General features: G+C 47.5%; 1 protein-coding gene across 3 annotated transcripts in view; it reads left to right on the forward strand.

The window, feature by feature from the left end:
• The window catches only part of homer2 (homer scaffold protein 2), a 112,433-nt gene that overhangs the window by 48,074 nt on the left and 38,201 nt on the right, over positions 1–26,158 (forward strand). For all 3 annotated transcript variants that reach the window (XM_055900172.1, XM_055900171.1, XM_055900174.1), the window contains exons 3-4: positions 22,806–22,937; positions 24,373–24,465. In XM_055900172.1, coding sequence (XP_055756147.1) covers positions 22,806–22,937; positions 24,373–24,465 — 225 coding nt within the window. The remainder of the gene's footprint in view (positions 1–22,805; positions 22,938–24,372; positions 24,466–26,158) is intronic.

Consider the following 26,158-nt stretch of genomic DNA (forward strand, 5'->3'; position numbering starts at 1 on the left):
ACCAGAGTATACCATACCATACCAGAGTATACCATACCATACCAGGGTATACCATACCATACCAGGGTATACCATACCATACCAGAGTATACCATACCATACCAGAGTATACCATACCAGAGTATACCATACCATACCAGAGTATACCATACCATACCAGAGTATACCATACCAGCGTATACCATACCATATTAAACCAGAGTATACCATACCATACCAGAGTATACCATACCAGAGTATACCATACCAGAGTATACCATATTAAACCAGAGTATACCATACCATACCATACCAGAGTATACCATACCAGAGTATACCATACCAGAGTATACCATACCAGGGTATACCATACCAGGGCATACCATACCAGAGTATACCATACCAGAGTATATCATACCAGAGTATACCATACCATACCATACCAGAGTATACCATACCAGAGGATACCATACTAGAGTATACTATACCATACCATACCATAGTATACCATACCAGAGTATACCATACCATAGTATACCATCAAGAGTATACCATACCATACCAGAGTATACCATACCATACCAGAGTATACCATACCATACCAGAGTATACCATACCAGAGTATACCATACCAGAGTATACCATACCGTACCATACCAGAGTATACCATACCGTACCATACCAGAGTAGAAAATACCATACCATACCATACCAGAGTATACCATACCAGGGTATACCATACCATACCAGAGTATACCATACCATACCAGAGTATACCATACCATACCAGAGTATACCATACCATACCAGAGTATACCATACCATACCAGAGTATACCATACCATACCAGAGTATACCATACCATACCAGAGTATACCATACCAGAGTATACCATACCAGAGTATACCATACCAGAGTATACCATACCAGAGTATACCATATCAGAGTATACCATATCGGAGTATACCATATCGGAGTATACCATATCGGAGTATACCATATCGGAGTATACCATATCGGAGTATACCATATCAGAGTATACCATATCAGAGTATACCATATCAGAGTATACCATACCAGAGTTCTGCTTTTGTAAAGCCTTTATTATTTATTGTTTATGCTAATTATTCAAGGGTCGACTTATTTTCTTTTAAAACTATTATTAACACAGCGCAGCAAGTTGATTGCATTTCAATTCATGAATGACTCATATTTATTTGTTATTTAACTTTTATTTAACTAGGCAAGTCAGTTAAGAACAAATTCTTATTTACAATGACGGCTTACTGGGGAACAGTGGGTTAACTGCCTTGTTCAGGGGCAGAACAACAGGTTTTTACCTTGTCGGCTCTGGGATTTGATCTTGCAACCTTTCGGTTACTGGCCCAACGCTCTAACCACTAGGCTACATGCTGGTTACTGGCCCAACGCTCTAACCACTAGACTACCTGCCGGTTACTAGTCCAACGCTCTAACCACTAGACTACCTGCTGGTTACTAGTCCAACGCTCTAACCACGAGGCTACCTGCTGGTTACTGGCCCAACGCTCTAACCACTAGGATACCTGCTGGTTACTAGTCCAACGCTCTAACCACTAGGCTACCTGCTGGTTACTAGTCCAACGCTCTAACCACTAGGCTACCTGCTGGTTACTGGCCCAACGCTCTAACCACTAGACTACCTGCTGGTTACTGACCCAAAGCTCTAACCACTAGGCTACCTGCTGGTTACTGGCTCAACGCTCTAACCACTAGGCTACCTGCTGGTTACTGGCCCAACGCTCTAACCACTAGACTACCTGCTGGTTACTGGCCCAACGCTCTAACCACTAGACTACCTGCTGGTTACTAGTCCAACGCTCTAACCACTAGGCTACCTGCTGCCCCGTATGCTGTGTGATGACATGAACGGATGAATGGTTGATTGATACAGTAGCCAGTAGCCTATATAAGTATTGAAATATAAGCCTGACTTCTGGTTTTAAGACTCAACAGGATGCTCTCTTGATGGTGGTTATACAAGACCGCCATACTAAGCCTACTAATGATAATGACATTTATTATTATTATTATAATGATGATGGTGATAATTATCATAACAACAAGGAGATCAAGAAAAGGGAGGGTTATTATTATTATAAATGTTATTTTGATGTGTAAACAACACTAAGTAGTAGCAGACAAGCCTTTATTACAGTATAGCAAAGATTAGAAACAGAGGAATTTGTGAAATTGTTTATTTGACATTGTGGTTGCTTGAGGCTTGGTGCTCGCGGAATCAGTAGGCTATTAAACAAACACTCAAACATGACCAAAAGTATGTGGACACCTGCTCGTCGAACATCTCATTCCATAATCCTGGGCTTTAATATGGAGTTGGTCCCCCCCCCTTCGCTGCTATAACAGCCTGTAATCTTCTGGGAAGGCTTTCCACTAGATGTTGGAACATTGCTGGCGAGGAATTGATTCTGTTCAGCCTGAAGCATTTGTGAGGTCGGGCACTGATGTCCGGCTCACAGTCAGTGTTCCAATTCATCCCAAAGGTGTTCAATGGGGTTGAGGTCAGGGCTCTGTGCATGCCAGTCAAGTTTTTCCACACCGATCTCAACAAACCATTTCTGCTTTGTGCACGGGGGGCGTTGTCATGCTGAAACAGGAAAGGGCCTTCCCCAAACTGTTGCCACAAAGTTGGAAGTACAGAATCGTCTAGAATGTCATTGTATACTGTAACATTAAGATTTCTCTTCACTGGAAATAAGGCGTCCAAACCATGAAAAACAGCCCCAGAACATTTATTCCTCCGCCGCTAAACTTTACAGTTGGCACTAAGCATTCGGGAAGGTAGCGTTCTCCTGGCATCCCCCAAACCCAGATACGTCTGTTGGACTGTCAGATGGTGAAGCGTGATCCATCACTCCAGAGAACGTGTTTCCACTGCTCCAGAGTCCAATGGCGGCGAGCTTTATACCACTCCAGCCGACTCTTGGCATTGCGCATGGTGATCTTAGGCTTGTGTGCGGCAGTTCGGCCATGGAAACCCATTTCATGAAGCTTCCGAACAAACAGTTCTTGTGCTGACGTTGCTTCCAGAGGCAGTTTGGAACTTAGTAGTGAGTGCTGCAACCGAGGACAGACGATTTTTACGTGCTTCAACACTCTGCAGTCCCATTCTGTGAGTTTGTGTGGCCTACCACTTCGCAGCTGAGCCGTTGTTGCTCCTAGATGTTTACACTTTACAATAACAGCACTTACAGTTGACTGGGGAAGCTCTAGTAGGGCAGACATTTGACGTACTGACTTATTGGAAAGGTGGCTTCCTATGACGGCGCCACGTTGAAAGTCACGGACCTCTTCAGTAATGCCATTCGACTGCCGATGTTTGTCTATGGAGATTGCATGGCGGTGTGTTCGATATTATACCCCAGTCAGCAATGGGTGTGGTCGAAATAGCCGAAATCCACTAATTTGAACGGGTGTCCACATACTTTTGTGTATATGTAGTGTATAAATGGATGATTTATTAAAGCCAGGCACATTTAACAGTTAGGCTATTGATTATAGACCTAATTAAGTTGGCGTTTCCTTGCCTTTTAATTGTTTAACAAAATTGAGGAGGAAGTGCTGTTTCCTCGTCTCCTCACTCCACTGCTGTCTCCGCCACATTGTTCTCAACACCACCATGCTGGTTAACTCTGCTATCATCCACATAGCAACATGGTCTAGGAAAAGGCTCCAATTCAACAGTGCACTGATGTTTCAGAACCGCGGACAGCGACCGCTATCCAAGCGCATTTGTGATAAAAGACTATTTTTATTAGTGTTGCACCATTGTTCTGATGTAATGTAACCATATAGAATTTCAGTAGCACATGTCTTAGTGATGGACTGTTCCATCCCCACGGCATCCACAATGGATCAGTCCAATCAGACAGGCGTCTTGTACACCATGATATTATTATATATATTTTTACTACTGTTCTGCTAAAGAAATCTCAGTTGACCAACAGCCCGTTGACCCGTCGACTAAATGGCCCTACTCTCAATCAATTTGTGTGTGTGTGTGTTGGATAGAGGGGTAATTAGTATTTTCCCCAGAGAGTCTGCTATGAGAGGGTGAGGAGGGGACGACGCCCCCCTGATGTGTTGTCACTGGGTGATGTGAAAGAAAGGGGTGGGCGGGGGGGGGGGGGGAGGAGAAGAACCTTTTAAAGGGCAACTCCTGGAGCACCCCACCCACACACCATATTTACACACACACTCTCTCGCTCTCTTGTTTGCTCTCTCTCGCGCTCTCTCTCGCTCTCTTGTGTTCTCTCTCTCTCGCTCTCTTGTGTTCTCGCTCTCTTGTGTTCTCGCTCTCTTGTGTTTGCTCTCTCTCGCTCTCTTGTGTTCTCGCTCTCTTGTGTTTGCTCTCTCTCGCGCTCTCTCTCGCTCTCTCGCTCTCTTGTGTTCTCTCTCTCGCTCTCTTGTGTTCTCGCTCTCTCTCTGTCTCTCTGTCTGCCTGCCTGCCTGTCTGTCTGACATACTGTGAGACGGTCACCCCTCACCCTGCCAACAGCTACAGAGTCTAAATGAAGATCAGCTTGATGCTGGCTCCTATCTCCTCTCTGACAGCGAAACCCCACTGAGCATGATGCAGAGAACAGATCCACCACATATTACTATACAACCCAGCTAGTCAGGGGGGAGGGGTGTGTGTATGTCAGGCTTCCACCCACCTCCCCCTAGCTACTGAACATTCCCTGTCTCTGTGGATTGTGTTAGGCTTCCACCCACCTCCCCCTAGCTACTGAACATTCCCTGTCTCTGTGGATTGTGTTAGGCTTCCACCCACCTCCCCCTAGCTACTGAACATTCCCTCTGTCTGTGGATTGTGTTAGGCCTCCACCCACCTCCCCCTAGCTACTGAACATTCCCTGTCTCTGTGGATTGTGTTAGGCTTCCACCCACCTCCCCCTAGCTACTGAACATACCCTCTGTCTGTGGATTGTGTTAGGCTTCCACCCACCTCCCCCTAGCTACTGAACATTCCCTCTGTCTGTGGATTGTGTTAGGCCTCCACCCACCTCCCCCTAGCTACTGAACATTCCCTCTGTCTGTGGATTGTGTTAGGCTTCCACCCACCTCCCCCTAGCTACTGAACATTCCCTGTCTCTGTGGATTGTGTTAGGCTTCCACCCACCTCCCCCTAGCTACTGAACATTCCCTCTGTCTGTGGATTGTGTTAGGCCTCCACCCACCTCCCCCTAGCTACTGAACATTCCCTGTCTCTGTGGATTGTGTTAGGCTTCCACCCACCTCCCCCTAGCTACTGAACATACCCTCTGTCTGTGGATTGTGTTAGGCTTCCACCCACCTCCCCCTAGCTACTGAACATTCCCTCTGTCTGTGGATTGTGTTAGGCCTCCACCCACCTCCCCCTAGCTACTGAACATTCCCTCTGTCTGTGGATTGTGTTAGGCTTCCACCCACCTCCCCCTAGCTACTGAACATTCCCTCTGTCTGTGGATTGTGTTAGGCCTCCACCCACCTCCCCCTAGCTACTGAACATTCCCTGTCTCTGTGGATTGTGTTAGGCTTCCACCCACCTCCCCCTAGCTACTGAACATACCCTCTGTCTGTGGATTGTGTTAGGCTTCCACCCACCTCCCCCTAGCTACTGAACATCACCTGTCTCCGTGGATTGTGTTTGCTGTGAGATCCATGTCTTGGTTTCCACCTGTACACCTGGCACAAACCAGACGCATCACGTTGCCCACATACATACTCTTCTCTACGGTGTGTAGACATCAACCTATTGACTCTGACATTATCAACGTCAGGGTTGACGGAAGGAAGTGTTCCAACTCAACAGAATCATCTCATCTCTCCAATGGAAGGAAGTGTTCCAACTCAACAGAATCAACTCACCTCTCCAATGGAAGGAAGTGTTCCAACTCAGCTCTCCAATGGAAGGAAGTGTTCCGACTCAGCTCTCCAATGGAAGGAAGTGTTCCAACTCAGCTCTCCAATGGAAGGAAGTGTTCCAACTCAGCTTTCCAATGGAAGGAAGTGTTCCGACTCAGCTCTCCAATGGAAGGAAGTGTTCCAACTCAGCTCTCCAATGGAAGGAAGTGTTCCAACTCAGCTTTCCAATGGAAGGAAGTGTTCCGACTCAGCTCTCCAATGGAAGGAAGTGTTCCAACTCAGCTCTCCAATGGAAGGAAGTGTTCCGACTCAGCTTTCCAATGGAAGGAAGTGTTCCAACTCAGCTCTCCAATGGAAGGAAGTGTTCCAATTCAGCTCTCCAATGGAAGGAAGTGTTCCAACTCAGCTCTCCAATGGAAGGAAGTGTTCCAACTCAGCTTTCCAATGGAAGGAAGTGTTCCAATTCAGCTCTCCAATGGAAGGAAGTGTTCCAACTCAGCTCTCCAATGGAAACAGACATTTATTTTTACCTAAAACCAGACATTTTCCCTGCATAGACACAAAGCTGAAAGGCGTGTCTGTCTGACTTTTTAGGTGTGCGTCCCAAGTTTCCCCCACATAGTGCACTACTTGTGAGTAGCCAGGGTATGTAAGCCAATGCCTGTCTGTGTATCAGGTGTTTTAGTGTTGAGCTCATAGAGGTCTTCTGAACAGGAAGACTAGTTCACAGAGAGAGATTTCATCAAGCCAAGCTGAGCTCCGGATTGAATTCAGCAGATACAATTTCTGGGCATTCTTTCAAAACACTCTCTCTTTAGTCTACTAATTATCTTTTATGGGTTTTACGTTCATCGTTTTGCTCCAAACATACTGCAATTTATTTGGTTTGATGAGATTGTTGTATTTATCTCAGAAAGCAAAGTCATGTTTTTTTGATGTCCTTCTCCTACCATCTGGAGCCAGAACAAAATGTTACCGTAACTCTGTGAGCCACATGAGATCCTATCTGAGTTGGCACTTCAAGACTTCTCCAGTCTGTTTACCAGTTCCCCAGTCCCTCTCTACCTCCAGAGAAACACATACCGTTTCTCCCAGTCCCTTGAAGGTCCCTTAGTCTGCATTCGCTCTCTCTCTGGTCCTGGAAGTCTGCCTAATATATGTAAACCCCCCCCCCCCCCCCCCCCCTCCCACACACACTGACTGACTGTCAACTGCTCCTGTCCTGACACAGAGGAGAGGGCGACTGACAGAGAGGACTGCTGGAGCTTTACTATCCACTGACTCTAAACTGCTCCTGTCCTGACACAGAGGAGAGGGCGACTGAGAGAGAGGACTGCTGGAGCTTTACTATCCACTGACTCTAAACTGCTCCTGTCCTGACACAGAGGAGAGGGCGACTGAGAGAGAGGACTGCTGGAGCTTTACTATCCACTGACTCCAAACTGCTCCTGTCCTGACACAGAGGAGAGGGTGACTGAGAGAGAGGACTGCTGGAGCTGGCTATTCACTGACTCCAAACTGGCATGTCATTGGTCATCCCTGGTGGATGGTGATATTTTCTGTCTGTCTGTGGTAGGACATGATGTCTCTGTCTGTCTGTGATAGGACATGATTTCTCTGTGGAGTGGTACCAGCTATATGGCTAGTGATGGGTACCTGGGTAGGGCTACACTGGACTGGACTGGGTAGGGCTACGGTGGGCTGGGCTGGGTAGGGCTACAGTGGGCTGGGCTGGGTAGGGCTACAGTGGGCTGGGTAGGGCTACAGTGGGCTGGGCTGGGTAGGGCTACAGTGGGCTGGGCTGGGTAGGGCTACAGTGGGCTGGGTAGGGCTACAGTGGGCTGGGTAGGGCTACAGTGGGCTGGGTAGGGCTACAGTGGGCTGGGTAGGGCTACAGTGGGCTGGGCTGGGTAGGGCTACAGTGGACTGGGCTGGGTAGGGCTACAGTGGACTGGGTAGGGCTACAGTGGACTGGACTGGGTAGGGCTACAGTGGACTGGACTGGGTAGGGCTACAGTGGGCTGGGCTGGGTAGGGCTACAGTGGACTGGACTGGGTAGGGCTACAGTGGGCTGGGCTGGGTAGGGCTACAGTGGGCTGGGCTGGGTAGGGCTACAGTGGGGTGGGCTGGGTAGGGCTACAGTGGACTGGACTGGGTAGGGCTACAGTGGGCTGGGTAGGGCTACACTGTGGAGTGGAGAGGGGGTTGAAGAGAGGGGGGAGAGGATATTGAAGAGAGGAGAGAGGAGGTTGAGGAGAAGAGGAGGGAGGATATTGAAGAGAGGAGGAAGAGGAGGATATGAGACACTGCTGACATACTATTCCTGCAAATCTCTTCTTTCCTTCATACTGAACCAGGTTACACAGTCTGCTGGTTTCAATGAGTTACCAGGTTACACAGTCTGCTGGTTTCAATGAGTTACCAGGTTACACAGTCTGCTGGTTTCAATGAGTTACCAGGTTACACAGTCTGCTGGTTTCAATGAGTTACCAGGTTACACAGTCTGCTGGTTTCAATGAGTTACCAGGTTACACAGTGCTGGTTTCAATGAGTTACCAGGTTACACAGTCTGTTGGTTTCAATGAGTTACCAGGTTACACAGTCTGCTGGTTTCAATAAGTTACCAGGTTACACAGTCTGCTGGTTTCAATGAGTTACCAGGTTACACAGTCTGCTGGTTTCAATGAGTTACCAGGTTACACAGTCTGCTGGTTTCAATGAGTTACCAGGTTACACAGTCTGCTGGTTTCAATGAGTTACCAGGTTACACAGTCTGCTGGTTTCAATGAGTTACCAGGTTACACAGTCTGCTGGTTTCAATGAGTTACCAGGTTACACAGTCTGCTGGTTTCAATGAGTTACCAGGTTACACAGTCTGCTGGTTTCAATGAGTTACCAGGTTACACAGTCTGCTGGTTTCAATGAGTTACCAGGTTACACAGTGCTGGTTTCAATGAGTTACCAGGTTACACAGTCTGCTGGTTTCAATGAGTTACCAGGTTACACAGTCTGCTGGTTTCAATGAGTTACCAGGTTACACAGTCTGCTGGTTTCAATGAGTTACCAGGTTACACAGTCTGCTGGTTTCAATGAGTTACCAGGTTACACAGTCTGCTGGTTTCAATGAGTTACCAGGTTACACAGTCTGCTGGTTTCAATGAGTTACCAGGTTACACAGTCTGCTGGTTTCAATGAGTTACCAGGTTACACAGTCTGCTGGTTTCAATGAGTTACCAGGTTACACAGTCTGCTGGTTTCAATAAGTTACCAGGTTACACAGCCTGCTGGTTCAATGAGTTACCAGGTTACACAGTCTGCTGGTTTCAATGAGTTACCAGGTTACACAGTCTGCTGGTTTCAATGAGTTACCAGGTTACACAGTCTGCTGGTTTCAATGAGTTACCAGGTTACACAGTCTGCTGGTTTCAATGAGTTACCAGGTTACACAGTGCTGGTTTCAATGAGTTACCAGGTTACACAGTCTGTTGGTTTCAATGAGTTACCAGGTTACACAGTCTGCTGGTTTCAATAAGTTACCAGGTTACACAGTCTGCTGGTTTCAATGAGTTACCAGGTTACACAGTCTGCTGGTTTCAATGAGTTACCAGGTTACACAGTCTGCTGGTTTCAATGAGTTACCAGGTTACACAGTCTGCTGGTTTCAATGAGTTACCAGGTTACACAGTCTGCTGGTTTCAATGAGTTACCAGGTTACACAGTCTGCTGGTTTCAATGAGTTACCAGGTTACACAGTCTGCTGGTTTCAATGAGTTACCAGGTTACACAGTCTGCTGGTTTCAATGAGTTACCAGGTTACACAGTCTGCTGGTTTCAATGAGTTACCAGGTTACACAGTCTGCTGGTTTCAATGAGTTACCAGGTTACACAGTCTGCTGGTTTCAATGAGTTACCAGGTTACACAGTCTGCTGGTTTCAATGAGTTACCAGGTTACACAGTCTGCTGGTTTCAATGAGTTACCAGGTTACACAGTCTGCTGGTTTCAATGAGTTACCAGGTTACACAGTCTGCTGGTTTCAATGAGTTACCAGGTTACACAGTCTGCTGGTTTCAATGAGTTACCAGGTTACACAGTCTGCTGGTTTCAATGAGTTACCAGGTTACACAGTCTGCTGGTTTCAATGAGTTACCAGGTTACACAGTCTGCTGGTTTCAATGAGTTACCAGGTTACACAGTCTGCTGGTTTCAATGAGTTACCAGGTTACACAGTCTGCTGGTTTCAATGAGTTACCAGGTTACACAGTCTGCTGGTTTCAATGAGTTACCAGGTTACACAGTCTGCTGGTTTCAATGAGTTACCAGGTTACACAGTCTGCTGGTTTCAATAAGTTACCAGGTTACACAGCCTGCTGGTTTCAATGAGTTACCAGGTTACACAGCTCTCTGTGTGTCTCTCTCTGTCTCTGTGGGTGATGTTAGATCAGGGAAGAAGTCACTACTGTGTCTCTCTGTCTCTCTGTCTCTGTGGGTCATGTTAGATCAGGGAAGAAGTCACTACTGTGTTTCTCTCTGTCTCTGTGGGTGATGTTAGATCAGGGAAGAAGTCACTACTGTGTCTCTCTCTGTCTCTGTGGGTGATGTTAGATCAGGGAAGAAGTCACTACTGTGTCTCTCTGTCTCTCTGTCTCTGTGGGTGATGTTAGATCAGGGAAGAAGTCACTACTGTGTCTCTCTCTGTCTCTGTGGGTGATTTTAGATCAGGGAAGAAGTCACTACTGTGTCTCTCTGTCTCTCTGTCTCTGTGGGTGATGTTAGATCAGGGAAGAAGTCACTACTGTGTGTCTCTCTGTCTCTGTGGGTGATTTTAGATCAGGGAAGAAGTCACTACTGTGTCTCTCTGTCTCTCTGTCTCTGTGGGTGATGTTAGATCAGGGAAGAAGTCACTACTGTGTCTCTCTCTGTCTCTGTGGGTGATGTTAGATCAGGGAAGAAGTCTCTACTGTGTCTCTCTCTGTCTCTGTGGGTGATGTTAGATCAGGGAAGAAGTCACTACTGTGTCTCTCTCTGTCTCTGTGGGTGATGTTAGATCAGGGAAGAAGTCACTACTGTGTCTCTGTCTCTGTGGGTGATGTTAGATCAGGGAAGAAGTCTCTACTGTGTCTCTCTCTGTCTCTGTGGGTGATGTTAGATCAGGGAAGAAGTTACTACTGTGTCTCTGAGTTAGTTTCTCATTTCAACTGTGTAGGGAGGTTAAGCTAGGAGGGTGTTGTTGATGACATCAGATCACTGCTGGTGCCACTATCCTCCTGAGACCTGCTTCATTTAACATGCTGCTGCTGCGTCCCAATGCCACCCTATTGCCTATATACACCCCTACTTTAGGGCCCTGTCAGATGTGCACTCTGTAGTGAATAGGTTGCCATTTGGGTTGCGGATCGTCTTCACTACCAACACCAACCCGTTTTCCATTTCCTCGTAACTGGCAAACACACACCCAAGCGACAACCTCCAGGTACAGCTACTGAGATCAATAAGCTGTTTAGAGATCTCAGTGGAACGCTGTGTGTGTGTGTGTGTGTGTGTGTGTGTGTGTGTGTGTGTGTGTGTGTGTGTGTGTGTGTGTGTGTGTGTGTGTGTGTGTGTGTGTGTGTGTGTGTGTGTGTGTAGTGGTGTAAAGTGGATTATATCCTCCTGGCTGATTTATCCTACACGTCACATGACTGGCAGAGTTCATATTCTCTCTTCCTCATTCTCTGTTTCCATGTTCCGTCTCTTTCCTTTTTATTTCCCTCTTCTCTCTGTCTCCCTCTTCCTCTTCTCTCTGTCTCCCTCCTCTCTGTCTCCCTCTTCCTCTTCTCTCTGTCTCCCTCCTCTTCCTCTTCTCTCTGTCTCCCTCCTCTTCCTCTTCTCTCTGTCTCCCTCCTCCTCTTCCTCTTCTCTCTGTCTCCCTCCTCTTCCTCTTCTCTCTGTCTCCATCCTCTTCCTCTTCTCTCTGTCTCCCTCCTCCTCTTCCTCTTCTCTCTGTCTCCCTCCTCCTCTTCCTCTTCTCTCTGTCTCCCTCTCCTCTTCCTTTTCTCTCTGTCTCCCTCCTCCTCTCCCTCTTCTCTCTGTCTCCCTCCTCCTCTTCCTCTTCTGTCTCCCCCCTCCTCTCCCTCTTCTCTCTGTCTCCCTCCTCCTCTTCCTCTTCTGTCTCCCTCCTCCTCTCCCTCTTCTCTCTGTCTCCCTCCTCTTCCTCTTCTCTCTGTCTGCCTCCTCCTCTTCCTCTTCTCATCCCTTCATATGAAGAGGATGAACAGGGTTTGAGTCATCACCATGCTAATGTGGGGTGGAGACTTGACACACTCACCAATCTCTCTTTCTCTCTCTCCCTTTGTCTTTCTCTGTCTCTGTCTCTGTGGGTGGGTGGGTGGGTGGGTGGGTGGGTGGGTGGGTTGGTGCGTGATTTCAGATTTGGGAATAAGTTAATACTGTATCTCTCTGAGAGAGTTTCTCATTTCAACCAAGTAGGGAGGCTAAGATAGGAGTGTGTTCTCTCTCTCTGCATGTGTTTGATCAGGTTTGTCACAGTGTGAATAACTGAGGCAGACCACTCCAGTGAGTTACATTAACACATACAACCATGACATGTCAGAGAGATCTTAGACAGACTGAAGACTCAACCGTTGTTCCCGGTGAACGGTCTTCTATCAGGGATGAGTCCCACATGGCGCCCGATTTCCCTATTTAGTGCACTACTTCAAAATCACATTTTATTTTATTGGTCGCGTACCTATTTTTATTTTTTTTATTTAACCTTTATTTAACGAGGCAAGTCAGTTAAGAACAAATTCTTATTTACAATGATGGCCTACCCCGGCCAAACCTGGACGACGCTGGGCCAATTGTGCGCCGCCCTATGGGACTCCCAATCACGACCGGATGTTAAAGAGCCTAGATTCGAACCAGGGACTGTAGTGAGACCTCTTGCAACTGAGATTCAGTGCCTTAGACCGCTGCGCCACTCAGATGTTATCACAGGTGCAGCATAATGCTGGTGTTTCTAGCTCCAACAGTGCAGTAATGCTGGTGTTTCTAGCTCCAACAGTGCAGTAATGCTGGTGTTTCTGTCTCCAACACTGTAGTAATGCTGGTGTTTCTAGCTCCAACAGTGCAGTAATGCTGGTGTTTCTAGCTCCAACAGTGCAGTAATGCTGGTGTTTCTAGCTCCAACAGTGCAGTAATGCTGGTGTTTCTAGCTCCAACAGTTCGGTAATGCTGGTGTTTCTAGCTCCAACAGTGCAGTAATGCTGGTGTTTCTAGCTCCAACAGTGCAGTAATGCTGGTGTTTCTAGCTCCAACAGTGCAGTAATGCTGGTGTTTCTAGCTCCAACAGTGTAGTAATGCTGGTGTTTCTAGCTCCAACAGTGCGGTAATGCTGGTGTTTCTAGCTCCAACAGTGTGGTAATGCTGGTGTTTCTATCTCCAACAGTGCAGTAATGCTGGTGTTTATATCTCCAACAGTGTAGTAATGCTGGTGTTTATATCTCCAACAGTGCAGTAATGCTGGTGTTTATATCTCCAACAGTGTACTAATGCTGGTGTTTCTAGCTCCAACGGTGCAGTAATGCTGGTGTTTCTAGCTCCAACAGTGCAGTAATGCTGGTGTTTCTGTCTCCAACAGTGTAGTAATGCTGGTGTTTCTAGATCCAACAGTGTGGTAATGCTGGTGTTTCTAGATCCAACAGTGCGGTAATGCTGGTGTTTCTAGCTCCAACAGTTCGGTAATGCTGGTGTTTCTAGCTCCAACAGTGCAGTAATGCTGGTGTTTCTAGCTCCAACAGTGCAGTAATGCTGGTGTTTCTAGCTCCAACAGTGTAGTAATGCTGGTGTTTCTAGCTCCAACAGTGCAGTAATGCTGGTGTTTCTAGCTCCAACAGTGCGGTAATGCTGGTGTTTCTAGCTCCAACAGTGCGGTAATGCTGGTGTTTCTAGCTCCAACAGTGCGGTAATGCTGGTGTTTCTAGCTCCAACAGTGCAGTAATGGTGGTGTTTCTATCTCCAACAGTGTAGTAATGCTGGTGTTTCTATCTCCAACAGTGTAGTAATGCTGGTGTTTCTAGCTCCAACAGTGCAGTAATGCTGGTGTTTCTAGCTCCAACAGTGTAGTAATGCTGGTGTTTATATCTCCAACAGTGTAGTAATGCTGGTGTTTCTAGCTCCAACAGTGCGGTAATGCTGGTGTTTCTAGCTCCAACAGTGTGGTAATGCTGGTGTTTCTAGCTCCAACAGTGCAGTAATGCTGGTGTTTCTATCTCCAACAGTGCAGTAATGCTGGTGTTTCTATCTCCAACAGTGCAGTAATGCTGGTGTTTCTATCTCCAACAGTGCAGTAATGCTGGATATAAGGGGTGGAGGCTAGAAGGGGTTTGGAGGGGGAGGATAGAAAGGCGGGAGGATATGAGGGGGAGAATAGAAGGGGTGGGGGAAATTAGGAGGAGGAGGAGGATAGAAGGGTGGAGGATAGAAGGGTGGAGGATAGAAGGGTGGAGGATAGAAGGGTGGAGGATAGAAGGGTGGAGGATAGAAGGGTGGAGGATAGAAGGGTGGAGGATAGAAGGGTGGAGGATAGAAGGGTGGAGGATAGAAGGGTGGAGGATAGAAGGATAGGGGGGCGAGGGTTGGAGGATAGGAGGGCGAGGGTTGGAGGATAGGAGGGCGAGGGTTGGAGGATAGCGGGGCGAGGGTTGGAGGATAGCGGGGCGAGGGTTGGAGGATAGCGGGGCGAGGGTTGGAGGATAGCGGGGCGAGGGTTGGAGGATAGCGGGGCGAGGGTTGGAGGATAGCGGGGCGAGGGTTGGAGGATAGCGGGGCGAGGATTGGAGGATAGCGGGGCGAGGATTGGAGGATAGCGGGGCGAGGATTGGAGGATAGCGGGGCGAGGATTGGAGGATAGCGGGGCGAGGATTGGAGGATAGCGGGGCGAGGATTGGAGGATAGCGGGGCGAGGATTGGAGGATAGGAGGGGCGAGGATTGGAGGATAGCAGGGCGAGGGTTGGAGGATAGCAGGGCGAGGGTTGGAGGATAGCAGGGCGAGGGTTGGAGGATAGCAGGGCGAGGGTTGGAGGATAGCAGGGCGAGGGTTGGAGGATAGCAGGGCGAGGGTTGGAGGATAGCAGGGCGAGGGTTGGAGGATAGCAGGGCGAGGGTTGGAGGGGGGAGGATGGTTGTGTGCATGCTTAGAAAACATACATGCGAACTTCAAATTCTTTGACCTCTCAGAGAAGTCTTCCTCGACCCCTAGCAACAGTCACCTCTAGATAACCTTGACAACAAGCTGAGCTGTGTGTCTAAAGCATGTCAGTAAAGGTTGTTGTCTAACTCTCCCCGTCTCTTCTAGTTTTCTTGTCTGGCGTAGTGTTTTACAGAGCCTTTTATTGGAAATACACCGCTCTGGGGATTTGTCATGCATGTCTTATTTGGACAGTGTTCTGAGCTCTCAGTGAGGTGTGAGGGTGTGAGGTCTGAGCTCTGGCAAAAAAAGATAAGTGCTAGCTCCTCGGCAGAGAGGGAGATGGGGTGGTGAGGGAAATATAAAAAGGAGGGAGAGGCAGGAGGATGAGGCAGGAGGCAAGAGGCAGGGGTAGAGAGAGGCAGGAGCAGGAGGCAAGAGGCAGGGGTAGAGAGAGACAGGAGGATGAGGGAGAGGCAGGAGGATGAGGGAGAGGCAGGAGGATGAGGGAGAGGCAGGAGGATGAGGGAGAGGCAGGAGGATGAGGGAGAGGCAGGAGGATGAGGGTGAGGCAGGAGGATGAGGGAGAGGCAGGAGGATGAGGCAGGAGGCAGAGGTAGAGAGAGACAGGAGGATGAGGGGTAGAGATGGGGGTTGAGGAAGAGATGGAGGGGAAAGAGGGAGACGGGTGATAATGGGGAGGGAGGGAGGGAGGGAGAGAAGAGGAAGAATGAGAGAAGGGAGAGAGGGGGAGGAAGATGAGAGAGGAGGAGGTAGAGGAAGAATGAGAGGAGGAGAGCGGTTGTCAGTTATTCCTAGTCCTAATTCTGGAGCAGGGCCATGTTGCTATGAGACCAAGGGTGCATAGCAATTAACATGTCTTGTGTTGTCTCTTAATTGTTGGGATCAGTTCTCTGTGCTGCTCAGAGACAGAGAGCGAGACAGAGAGCGAGACAGAGAGCGAGACAGAGAGCGAGACAGAGAGCGAGACAGAGAGCGAGACAGAGAGCGAGACAGAGAGCGAGACAGAGAGCGAGACAGAGAGCGAGACAGAGAGCGAGACAGAGAGCGAGACAGAGAGCGAGACAGAGAGCGAGACAGAGAGCGAGACAGAGAGCGAGACAGAGAGCGAGACAGAGAGCGAGGTGAGTGAGTGAGACAGAGAGCGAGACAGAGAGCGAGGTGAGTGAGTGAGACAGAGAGCGAGACAGAGAGCGAGGTGAGTGAGTGAGACAGAGAGCGAGACAGAGAGCGAGGTGAGTGAGTGAGACAGATAATGTTTTCTTTGTTTAGGAGTGTGTGTGTGTGTGTGATATTATTCCAGTTCATGTGGAGGTTTCCAGAGGTAGGACCAAGTGACTATTATTCCAGTCACAAGGTCAGAGTCTCAAGTCGAGTCCCAACTAGAACGGTTTGAGTCTCGAGTCAAGTCCAAGTCGTACGTTTTTTCAAGTAAAAAAACGACACATTCAATACCTTGTTCAATTACACATCTTTGTCTATTTATTGATGCTACCAGACAGACATTAAACTACACATCTGTCTATTTATTGATGCTACCAGACAGACATTAAACTACACATCTCTGTCTATTTATTGATGCTACCAGACAGACATTAAACTACACATCTGTTTATTTATTGATGCTACCAGACAGACATTAAACTACACATCTTTGTCTATTTATTGATGCTACCAGACAGACATTAAACTACACATCTGTCTATTTATTGATGCTACCAGACAGACATTAAACTACACATCTCTGTCTATTTATTGATGCTACCAGACAGACATTAAACTACACATCTGTCTATTTATTGATGCTACCAGACAGACATTAAACTACACATCTGTTTATTTATTGATGCTACCAGACAGACATTAAACTACACATCTCTGTCTATTTATTGATGCTACCAGACAGACATTTTCATTATTTTGTCTATAACATATTTTGATGATGTCACAATACATTTGAACAAATCCCAAATGCAGCTTCACATCCGTTCTAGTCATCGATGCCTCATTGCTGCTGAGCTTCAAGGTAAACAGCTTCATACCCGTTTCATACTGAAGACCAGTCTGTTCTAGTCATCGATGCCTCATTGCTGCTGAGCTTCAAGGTAAACGGCTTCATATCCGTTTCATACTGAAGACCAGTCTGTTCTAGTCATCGATGCCTCATTGCTGCTGAGCTTCAAGGTAAACAGTTCATATTCTGGATCCCCAAACAGTTTTTGGAGCTGCATATTTACTATGCCAATCCTCTCTCCCTACAATTGACATTTGTGCTGCACTGGATCCTATAGCTGTGAATCAGCAAGCTGTTCGCTAGAATTGTTCTCAAACTTCTTGACGTGCAGCTCGTTGCCTGTCACTTTGGAGGGCCTGCCTGCCTGCCTGCAGCTCGTTGCCTGTCACTTTGGAGGGCCTGCCTGCCTGCCTGCAGCTCGTTGCCTGTCACTTTGGAGGGCCTGCCTGCCTGCCTGCCTGCCTGCAGCTCGTTGCCTGTCACTTTGGAGGGCCTGCCTGCCTGTCTGCAGCTCGTTGCCTGTCACTTTGGAGGGCCTGCCTGCCTGCCTGCCTGCCTGCCTGCCTGCAGCTCGTTGCCTGTCACTTTGGAGGGCCTGCCTGCCTGCCTGCCTGCCTGCCTCCAGCTCGTTGCCTGTCACTTTGGAGGACCTGCCTGCCTGCCTGCCTGCAGCTCGTTGCCTGTCACTTTGGAGGACCTGCCTGCCTGCCTGCCTGCCTCCAGCTCGTTGCCTGTCACTTTGGAGGGCCTGCCTGCCTGCCTCCAGCTCGTTGCCTGTCACTTTGGAGGGCCTGCCTGCCTGCCTGCCTGCCTGCCTGCCTGCCTGCCTGCCTGCCTGCCTCCAGCTCGTTGCCTGTCACTTTGGAGGGCCTGCCTGCCTGCCTCCAGCTCGTTGCCTGTCACTTTGGAGGACCTGCCTGCCTGCCTGCCTGCAGCTCGTTGCCTGTCACTTTGGAGGGCCTGCCTGCCTGCCTGCCTGCAGCTCGTTGCCTGTCACTTTGGAGGTCCTGCCTGCCTGCCTGCAGCTCGTTGCCTGTCACTTTGGAGGGCCTGCCTGCCTGCCTGCCTGCAGCTCGTTGCCTGTCACTTTGGAGGGCCTGCCTGCCTGCCTGCCTGCAGCTCGTTGCCTGTCACTTTGGAGGGCCTGCCTGCCTGTCTGCCTGCCTGCAGCTCGTTGCCTGTCACTTTGGAGGGCCTGCCTGCCTGCCTGCCTGCCTGCCTGCCTGCAGCTCGTTGCCTGTCACTTTGGAGGGCCTGCCTGCCTGCCTGCCTGCAGCTCGTTGCCAACTTGGGAAGCCCCTTTCTTCCTCACAAATAGCAGAATAAATTCCCCAGAATGTTACATCTTCATCCTATCATATTGAAGGCTGTGATGTTAGTGTGATGTTACTGCTGTCTTCAGACATACAGCCAGTAACCAGCCAAACTAGGTCTGTCTGAAATATGAACCTGATCAGTGAAATAGCCGGGTAGACTAACGTTATCGTTCTGGCCAAGATGTGTCCGTAGTGGATTGATAAACGGTATGGATAACTGTCTTTATAGACGGGTCATTTAAAACGTAGGCCTATTGGAGAAAACGAAACGAGCTGCTGGATCTGCTGTCTGGAGACGCATCTGGGTCTGGAGACGCATCTGGGTCTGCTGTCTGGAGACTCGTCTGGGCCTGGAGACTCATCTGGATCTACTGTCTGGAGACTCATCTGGGTCTGGAGACTCATCTGGGTCTGCTGTCTGGAGACTCATCTGGATCTGGAGACTCATCTGGATCTACTGTCTGGAGACTCATCTGGGTCTGCTGTCTGGAGACGCATCTGGATCTGCTGTCTGGAGACTCGTCTGGGTCTGCTGTCTGGAGACTCGTCTGGGTCTGCTGTCTGGAGACTCGTCTGGGTCTGCTGTCTGGAGACTCGTCTGGATCTGCTGTCTGGAGACTCATCTGGATCTGCTGTCTGGAGACTCATCTGGATCTGCTTTCTGGAGACTCATCTGGGTCTGCTGTCTGGAGACTCATCTGGATCTGGAGACTCATCTGGATCTGGAGACTCATCTGGGTCTGCTGTCTGGAGACGCATCTGGGTCTGCTGTCTGGAGACGCATCTGGGTCTGCTGTCTGGAGACTCGTCTGGGTCTGGAGACTCGTCTGGATCTGCTGTCTGGAGACTCGTCTGGATCTGGAGACTCGTCTGGATCTGCTGTCTGGAGACTCGTCTGGATCTGGAGACTCGTCTGGATCTGCTGTCTGGAGACTCGTCTGGATCTGGAGACTCGTCTGGGTCTGCTGTCTGGAGACTCGTCTGGGTCTGCTGTCTGGAGACTCATCTGGATCTGTTGTCTGGAGACTCGTCTGGATCTGCTGTCTGGAGACTCGTCTGGATCTGGAGACTCGTCTGGATCTGGAGACTCGTCTGGATCTGGAGACTCGTCTGGATCTGGAGACTCGTCTGGATCTGGAGACTCGTCTGGATCTGCTGTCTGGAGACTCGTCTGGATCTGCTGTCTGGAGACTCGTCTGGATCTGGAGACTCGTCTGGATCTGCTGTCTGGAGACTAATCTGCTGTGTGGAGACTCATCTGGATCTGCTGTCTGGAGACTCGTCTGGGTCTGCTGTCTGGAGACTCGTCTGGGTCTGCTGTCTGGAGACTCGTCTGGGTCTGCTGTCTGGAGACTCGTCTGGGTCTGCTGTCTGGAGTCTCATCTGGATCTGCTCGCCCACCTTTGAGCAGCTGAAGCTGATGGTCCTTGGTCAACAGTCAAGACCCACAACAAGTTGATTCTGAAGCACAGATGAGTTGTTTTTTTAGACAGTAACTTGGTGCAGTACCGTAGGAAACCAGATCAAATAGACTAAGGTGTGTGTGGTATCTGTAGACAATTAAAATATGGATAAAAAATTCCCATTCAGTTTCATACTCGTGACCCACGTTGAGAAGCATGGCGCTAGGTCACCTGACCTGTATTGATTGACATTTTGCTGGTCCAATCAGAGGGCCGACTGTGCGTTTCACTAGTCAATCTGTTGCACGTTTTTTTTTTTTTTTTTTGCAATGTGCAATGCAGCGGCTGATATCTCTGGCCACGTGGAGAGTAATTCTTGGAGACTGTGCCACAAAATGAGTGACAAAATGTTACGAAACCTAGCCACAGAATTTCAAGTCATCAGTCTCAAGTCAAAGTCGAGTCCCCGAGTCTTGAGTCTCCAAGTTCAGTCTCAAGTCATCGAATGTGTGACTCGAGTCAGACTCAAGTCCAAGTCATGTGACCCAAGTCCACAACTCTGGAGGTTTCTGTGTTGTCATACATACCCTAGGACCTTTCTCCTTACCAGTAGATTATCCACGTCTGTATCAGTTTCATCAATCACTCTCCTTACCATATCACAGTCTCAGTGACTCACTTCTCTCCCGGAAACACTGTCTATTACAGACCACGTCCCAAATAGAACCCTATATCCTAATAGTACACTACTATAGACCAGAGCCCTATTCCTTATGTAGTGGTACTACTATAGACCAGAGCCCTATTCCCTATATAGTGGTACTACTATAGACCAGAGCCCTATTCCCTATATAGTGGTACTACTATAGACCAGAGCCCTATTCCCTATATAGTGGTACTACTATAGACCAGAGCCCTATTCCCTATATAGTGGTACTACTATAGACCAGAGCCCTATTCCCTATATAGTGCACTACTATAGACCAGAGCCCTATTCCCTATATAGTGGTACTACTATAGACCAGAGCCCTATTCCCTATATAGTGGTACTACTATAGACCAGAGCCCTATTCCCTATATAGTGCACTACTATAGACCAGAGCCCTATTCCCTATATAGTGGTACTACTATAGACCAGAGCCCTATTCCCTATATAGTGGTACTACTATAGACCAGAACCCTATTGCCTATATAGTGGTACTACTATAGACCAGAGCCCTATTCCCTATATAGTGGTACTACTATAGACCAGAGCCCTATTCCCTATATAGTGGTACTACTATAGACCAGAGCCCTATTCCCTATATAGTGGTACTACTATAGACCAGAGCCCTATACCCTATATAGTGGTACTACTATAGACCAGAGCCCTATTCCCTATATAGTGGTACTACTATAGACCAGAGCCCTATTCCCTATATAGTGCACTACTATAGACCAGAGCCCTATTCCCTATATAGTGGTACTACTATAGACCAGAGCCCTATACCCTATATAGTGGTACTACTATAGACCAGAGCCCTATACCCTATATAGTGGTACTACTATAGACCAGAGTCCTATTCCCTATATAGTGGTACTACTATAGACCAGAGCCCTATTCCCTATATAGTGGTACTACTATAGACCAGAGCCCTATTCCCTATATAGTGGTACTACTATAGACCAGAGCCCTATTCCCTATATAGTGGTACTACTATAGACCAGAGCCCTTTACCCTATATAGTGCACTACTGTTGACCAGAGCCCTATAGAACTCTGGTCTAAAGTAGTGCACTATGTAGGGAATAGGGAGTCATTTGGGACGCAGGCCTTGTCAGTTACAGTGTAGTCCAGCTGTTATACTAGTAGCTGTTTAACAGACCTAATGATAGACTGCCTCCTAAATGGTCCTAAGGGCCCTGGTCTAAAGTAGTGCACTATATAGGGAATAGGGTGCCTTTTGGGATATAGGGGTTTATAGGGGTCAGTGGGCTGTGTGGATACGTGCATACTGGACATAGTTGGAGGCAGGGTGTGTGTGTGTGTGTGTGTGTGTGTGTGTGTGTGTGTGTGTGTGTGTGTGTGTGTGTGTGTGTGTGTGTGTGTGTGTGTGTGTGTGTGTGTGTGTGTGTGTGTGTGTGTGTGTGTGTGTGTGTGTGTGTGTGTGTGTGTGTGTGTGTGTGTGTGTGTGTGTGTGTGTGTGTGTGTGTGTGTGTGTGTGTGTGTGTGTGTGTGTGTGTGAGAGCGTGCGGCAGAGACTCAGAAGGAAACCAATCTAATTGTCCTGATATTACTCTGTTCCTCTTCAGATTACATAAAGCCTCAAGCTCTTTCTCTTGTCATTGTGTCATTATGGAAATGGAAATGTTTCTTCCTTTCTCTGGAGTTCAGAAGGGAAGGAGACTGTTAGCAGAAGTGGGGTTTATTTGAGTTTTTTTTGCCAAAAAAACAATTTAGTTATTTCACTTTGATTTCTGATGCTGAATAAGGGCTTGATCTTTGGCCAGAGTTGTATTGTATAAGCTAAATGGTAAGCTTCACTTCTAAAAGAAGATTATTTTAGATGTACTGAGAACAAAATAAGTTGTGGCTTGTGTCAACAACAACAAACAGGAAACTGAAACTGAAATCCTCGACTTCAGGGGCTTATTCTGTTGCAAAACGTTTCGTCAATGAAATGAAATAGGGAGGGATCTACCTGAATTTGTCCAATAGAAACTCTTGTTTTAGTGTTTGGACTGATGATTATTACACCCCAGGTGCAAAACTGTGGCCCACTGAGGTTTCCCAAACTGTTTGTGCTTGACCCTTTTCCATGTCCCAGTGGCCCAGCAAAGCACGTACCCCTCAAGCTGCTCCAGGTATTTCCGTTGTGCCCTTGAGCAAGGCACGTACCCCTCAAGCTGCTCCAGGTATTTCCGTTGTGCCCTTGAGCAAGGCACTAACCTCCTCAAGCTGCTCCAGAAGGCACCACCGCATCTCCTACTAAGGTGTCATTTCCTGTCTCCCTTCAGGTGATCATCAACAGCACCATCACCCCCAACATGACCTTCACCAAGACCTCCCAGAAGTTTGGCCAATGGGCTGACAGCAGAGCCAACACCGTGTTCGGACTGGGGTTCGCCTCCGAGCAGCAGCTGGCCAAGGTACTGATTCCTTTTCTGTTTTAAAAAGACAATGGTGCACTACTTTTGACTAAGGCCTATAGGACAATGGTGCACTACTTTTGACTAAGGCTTATAGGACAATGGTGAACTACTTTTGACTAAGGCCTATAGGACAATGGTGAACTACTTTTGACTAAGGCTTATAGGACAATGGTAAACTACTTTTGACTAAGGCCTATAGGACAATGGTGAACTACTTTTGACTAAGGCCTATAGGACAATGGTGAACTACTTTTGACTAAGGCCTATAGGACAATGGTGAACTACTTTTGACTAAAGCCTATAGGACAATGGTGCACTACTTTTGACTAAGGCCTATAGGACAATGGTGCACTACTTTTGACTAAGGCCTATAGGGACAATGGTGCACTACTTTTGACTAAGGCCTATAGAGCCAATGGTGCACTACTTTTGACTAAAGCCTATAGGGCCAATGGTGCACTACTTTTGACTAAGGCTTATAGGGACAATGGTGCACTACTTTTGACTAAAGCCTATAGGGCCAATGGTGCACTACTTTTGACTAAAGCCTATAGGGCCAATGGTGCACTACTTTTGACTAAAGCCTATAGGGCCAATGGTGCACTACTTTTGACTAAAGCCTATAGGGCCAATGGTGCACTACTTTTGACTAAGGCCTATAGGACAATGGTGAACTACTTTTGACTAAGGCCTATAGGACAATGGTGAACTACTTTTGACTAAGGCCTATAGGACAATGGTGAACTACTTTTGACTAAAGCCTATAGGACAATGGTGCACTACTTTTGACTAAGGCCTATAGGACAATGGTGCACTACTTTTGACTAAGGCCTATAGGGACAATGGTGCACTACTTTTGACTAAGGCCTATAGAGCCAATGGTGCACTACTTTTGACTAAAGCCTATAGGGCCAATGGTGCACTACTTTTGACTAAGGCTTATAGGGACAATGGTGCACTACTTTTGACTAAAGCCTATAGGGCCAATGGTGCACTACTTTTGACTAAAGCCTATAGGGACAATGGTGCACTACTTTTGACTAAAGCCTATAGGGCCAATGGTGCACTACTTTTGACTAAAGCCTATAGGGCCAATGGTGCACTACTTTTGACTAAAGCCTATAGGACAATGGTGCACTACTTTTGACTAAGGCCTATAGGACAATGGTGCACTACTTTTGACTAAGGCCTATAGGACAATGGTGCACTACTTTTGACTAAAGCCTATAGGGCCAATGGTGCACTACTTTTGACTAAGGCCTATAGAGCCAATGGTGCACTACTTTTGATCAGGTTCCATTTGGGACATGTGATTACATCATCATTAAGCGACACACACATCGCTTGTATCCAGTGATGTGTTTTTATATTTTAATTTGAACTTTGTATTAATCAATCTTTTTCCTTGTTTATTTTTCTCATCTTGTTTCAGTTTGCTGAGAAGTTCCAGGAAGTGAAGGAAGCAGCGAAGCTAGCCAGGGACAAGTCACAGGAGAAGATGGAGACATCGAGTAACAATTCCCAGGTAACATACGCGCACACACACAGAGGCACGCACACAGACACATGGTCACACACACACACACCCATAATAACATGTGAAGAAGCGGTGAATTGCACACACACACGCGGTCAGTAGCACACATGCATGCGCACACACATACAGTTGAAGTGGGAAGTTTACATACACTTAGGTTGGAGTCACTAAAACTCGTTTTTCAACCACTCCACAAATTTCTTGTTAACAAACTATAGTTTTGACAAGTCGGTTAGGACATCTACTTTGTGCATGACACAAGCAATTTTTTCAACAATTGTTTACAGAGAGATTATGTCACTTGTAATTCACTGTATCACAATTCCAGTGGGTCAGAAGTTTACATACACCAAGTTGACTATCCCTTTAAACCGCTTGGAAAATTCCAGAAAATGATGTCATGGCTTTAGAAGCTTCTGATAGGCTAATTGACATCATTTGAGTCAATTGGAGGTGTACCTGTGGATGTATTTCAAGGCCTACCTTCAAACTCAGTGCCTCTTTGCTTGACATCATAGACCTCCACAAGTCTGGTTCACGTTCATCTGTACAAACAATAGTACGCGCGGGACCACGCAGCCGTCATACCGCTCAGGAAGGAGACGCATTCTGTCTCCTAGAGATGAATGTACTTTGGTGCGAAAAGTGCAAATTAATCCCAGAACAACAGCAAAGGACCTTGTGAAGATGCTAGAGGAAACAGGTACAAAAGTATCTATATCCACAGTAAAACGAGTCGACATAACCTGAAAGGCCGCTCAGCAAGGAAGAAGCCACTGCTCTAAAACCGCCATAAAAAAGCCAGACTACGGTTTGAAACTGCACATGGGGATAAAGATTGTACTTTTTGGAGAAATGTCCTCTGGTCCGATGAAAAAAAAATAGAACTGTTTGGCCATAATGACCATCGTTATGTTTGGAGGAACAAGGGGGAGGCTTGCAAGCCGAAGAACACCATCCCAACCGTGAAGCACAGGGGGGGGCAGCATCATGTTGTGGGGGAGCTTTGCTGCAGGAGGGACTGGTGCACTTCACAAAATAGATGGCATCATGAGGCAGGAAAATTATGTGGATATATTGAAGCAACATCTCAAGACATCAGTCAGGAAGTTAAAGCTTGGTCGCAAATGGGTCTTCCAAATGGACAATGACCCCAAGCATACTTCCAAAGTTGTGGCAAAATGGCTTAAGGACAACAAAGTGAAGGTATTGGAGTGGCCATCACAAAGCCCTGACCTCAGTCCCATAGAAGATTTGTGGGCAGAACTGAAAAAGCGTGTGTGAGCAAGGAGGCCTACAAACCTGACTCAGTTACACCAGCTCTGTCAGGAGGAATGGGCCAAAATTCACCCAACTTATTGTGGGAAGCTTGTGCAAGGCTACCCGAAACGTTTGACCCAAGTTAAACAATTTAAAGGCAATGCCACCAAATACTAATTGAGTGTATGTAAACTTCTGACCCACTGGGAATGTAATGTTAGACATAAAAGCTTAAATAAATCATTAGCTCTACTGTTATTCTGACATTTCAAATTCTTAAAATAAAGTGGTGATCCTAACTGACCTAAAGCAGGGATTTTTTACTCGGATGAAATGTCAGGAATTGTGAAAAACTGAGTTTAAATGTATTTGGCTAAGGTCTATGTAAACTTCTGACTTCAACTGTACATACACACACTCA

Source organism: Salvelinus fontinalis, chromosome 35, assembly GCF_029448725.1.
Source record: "Salvelinus fontinalis isolate EN_2023a chromosome 35, ASM2944872v1, whole genome shotgun sequence".
In the NCBI taxonomy this organism is placed as follows: domain Eukaryota; kingdom Metazoa; phylum Chordata; class Actinopteri; order Salmoniformes; family Salmonidae; genus Salvelinus; species Salvelinus fontinalis.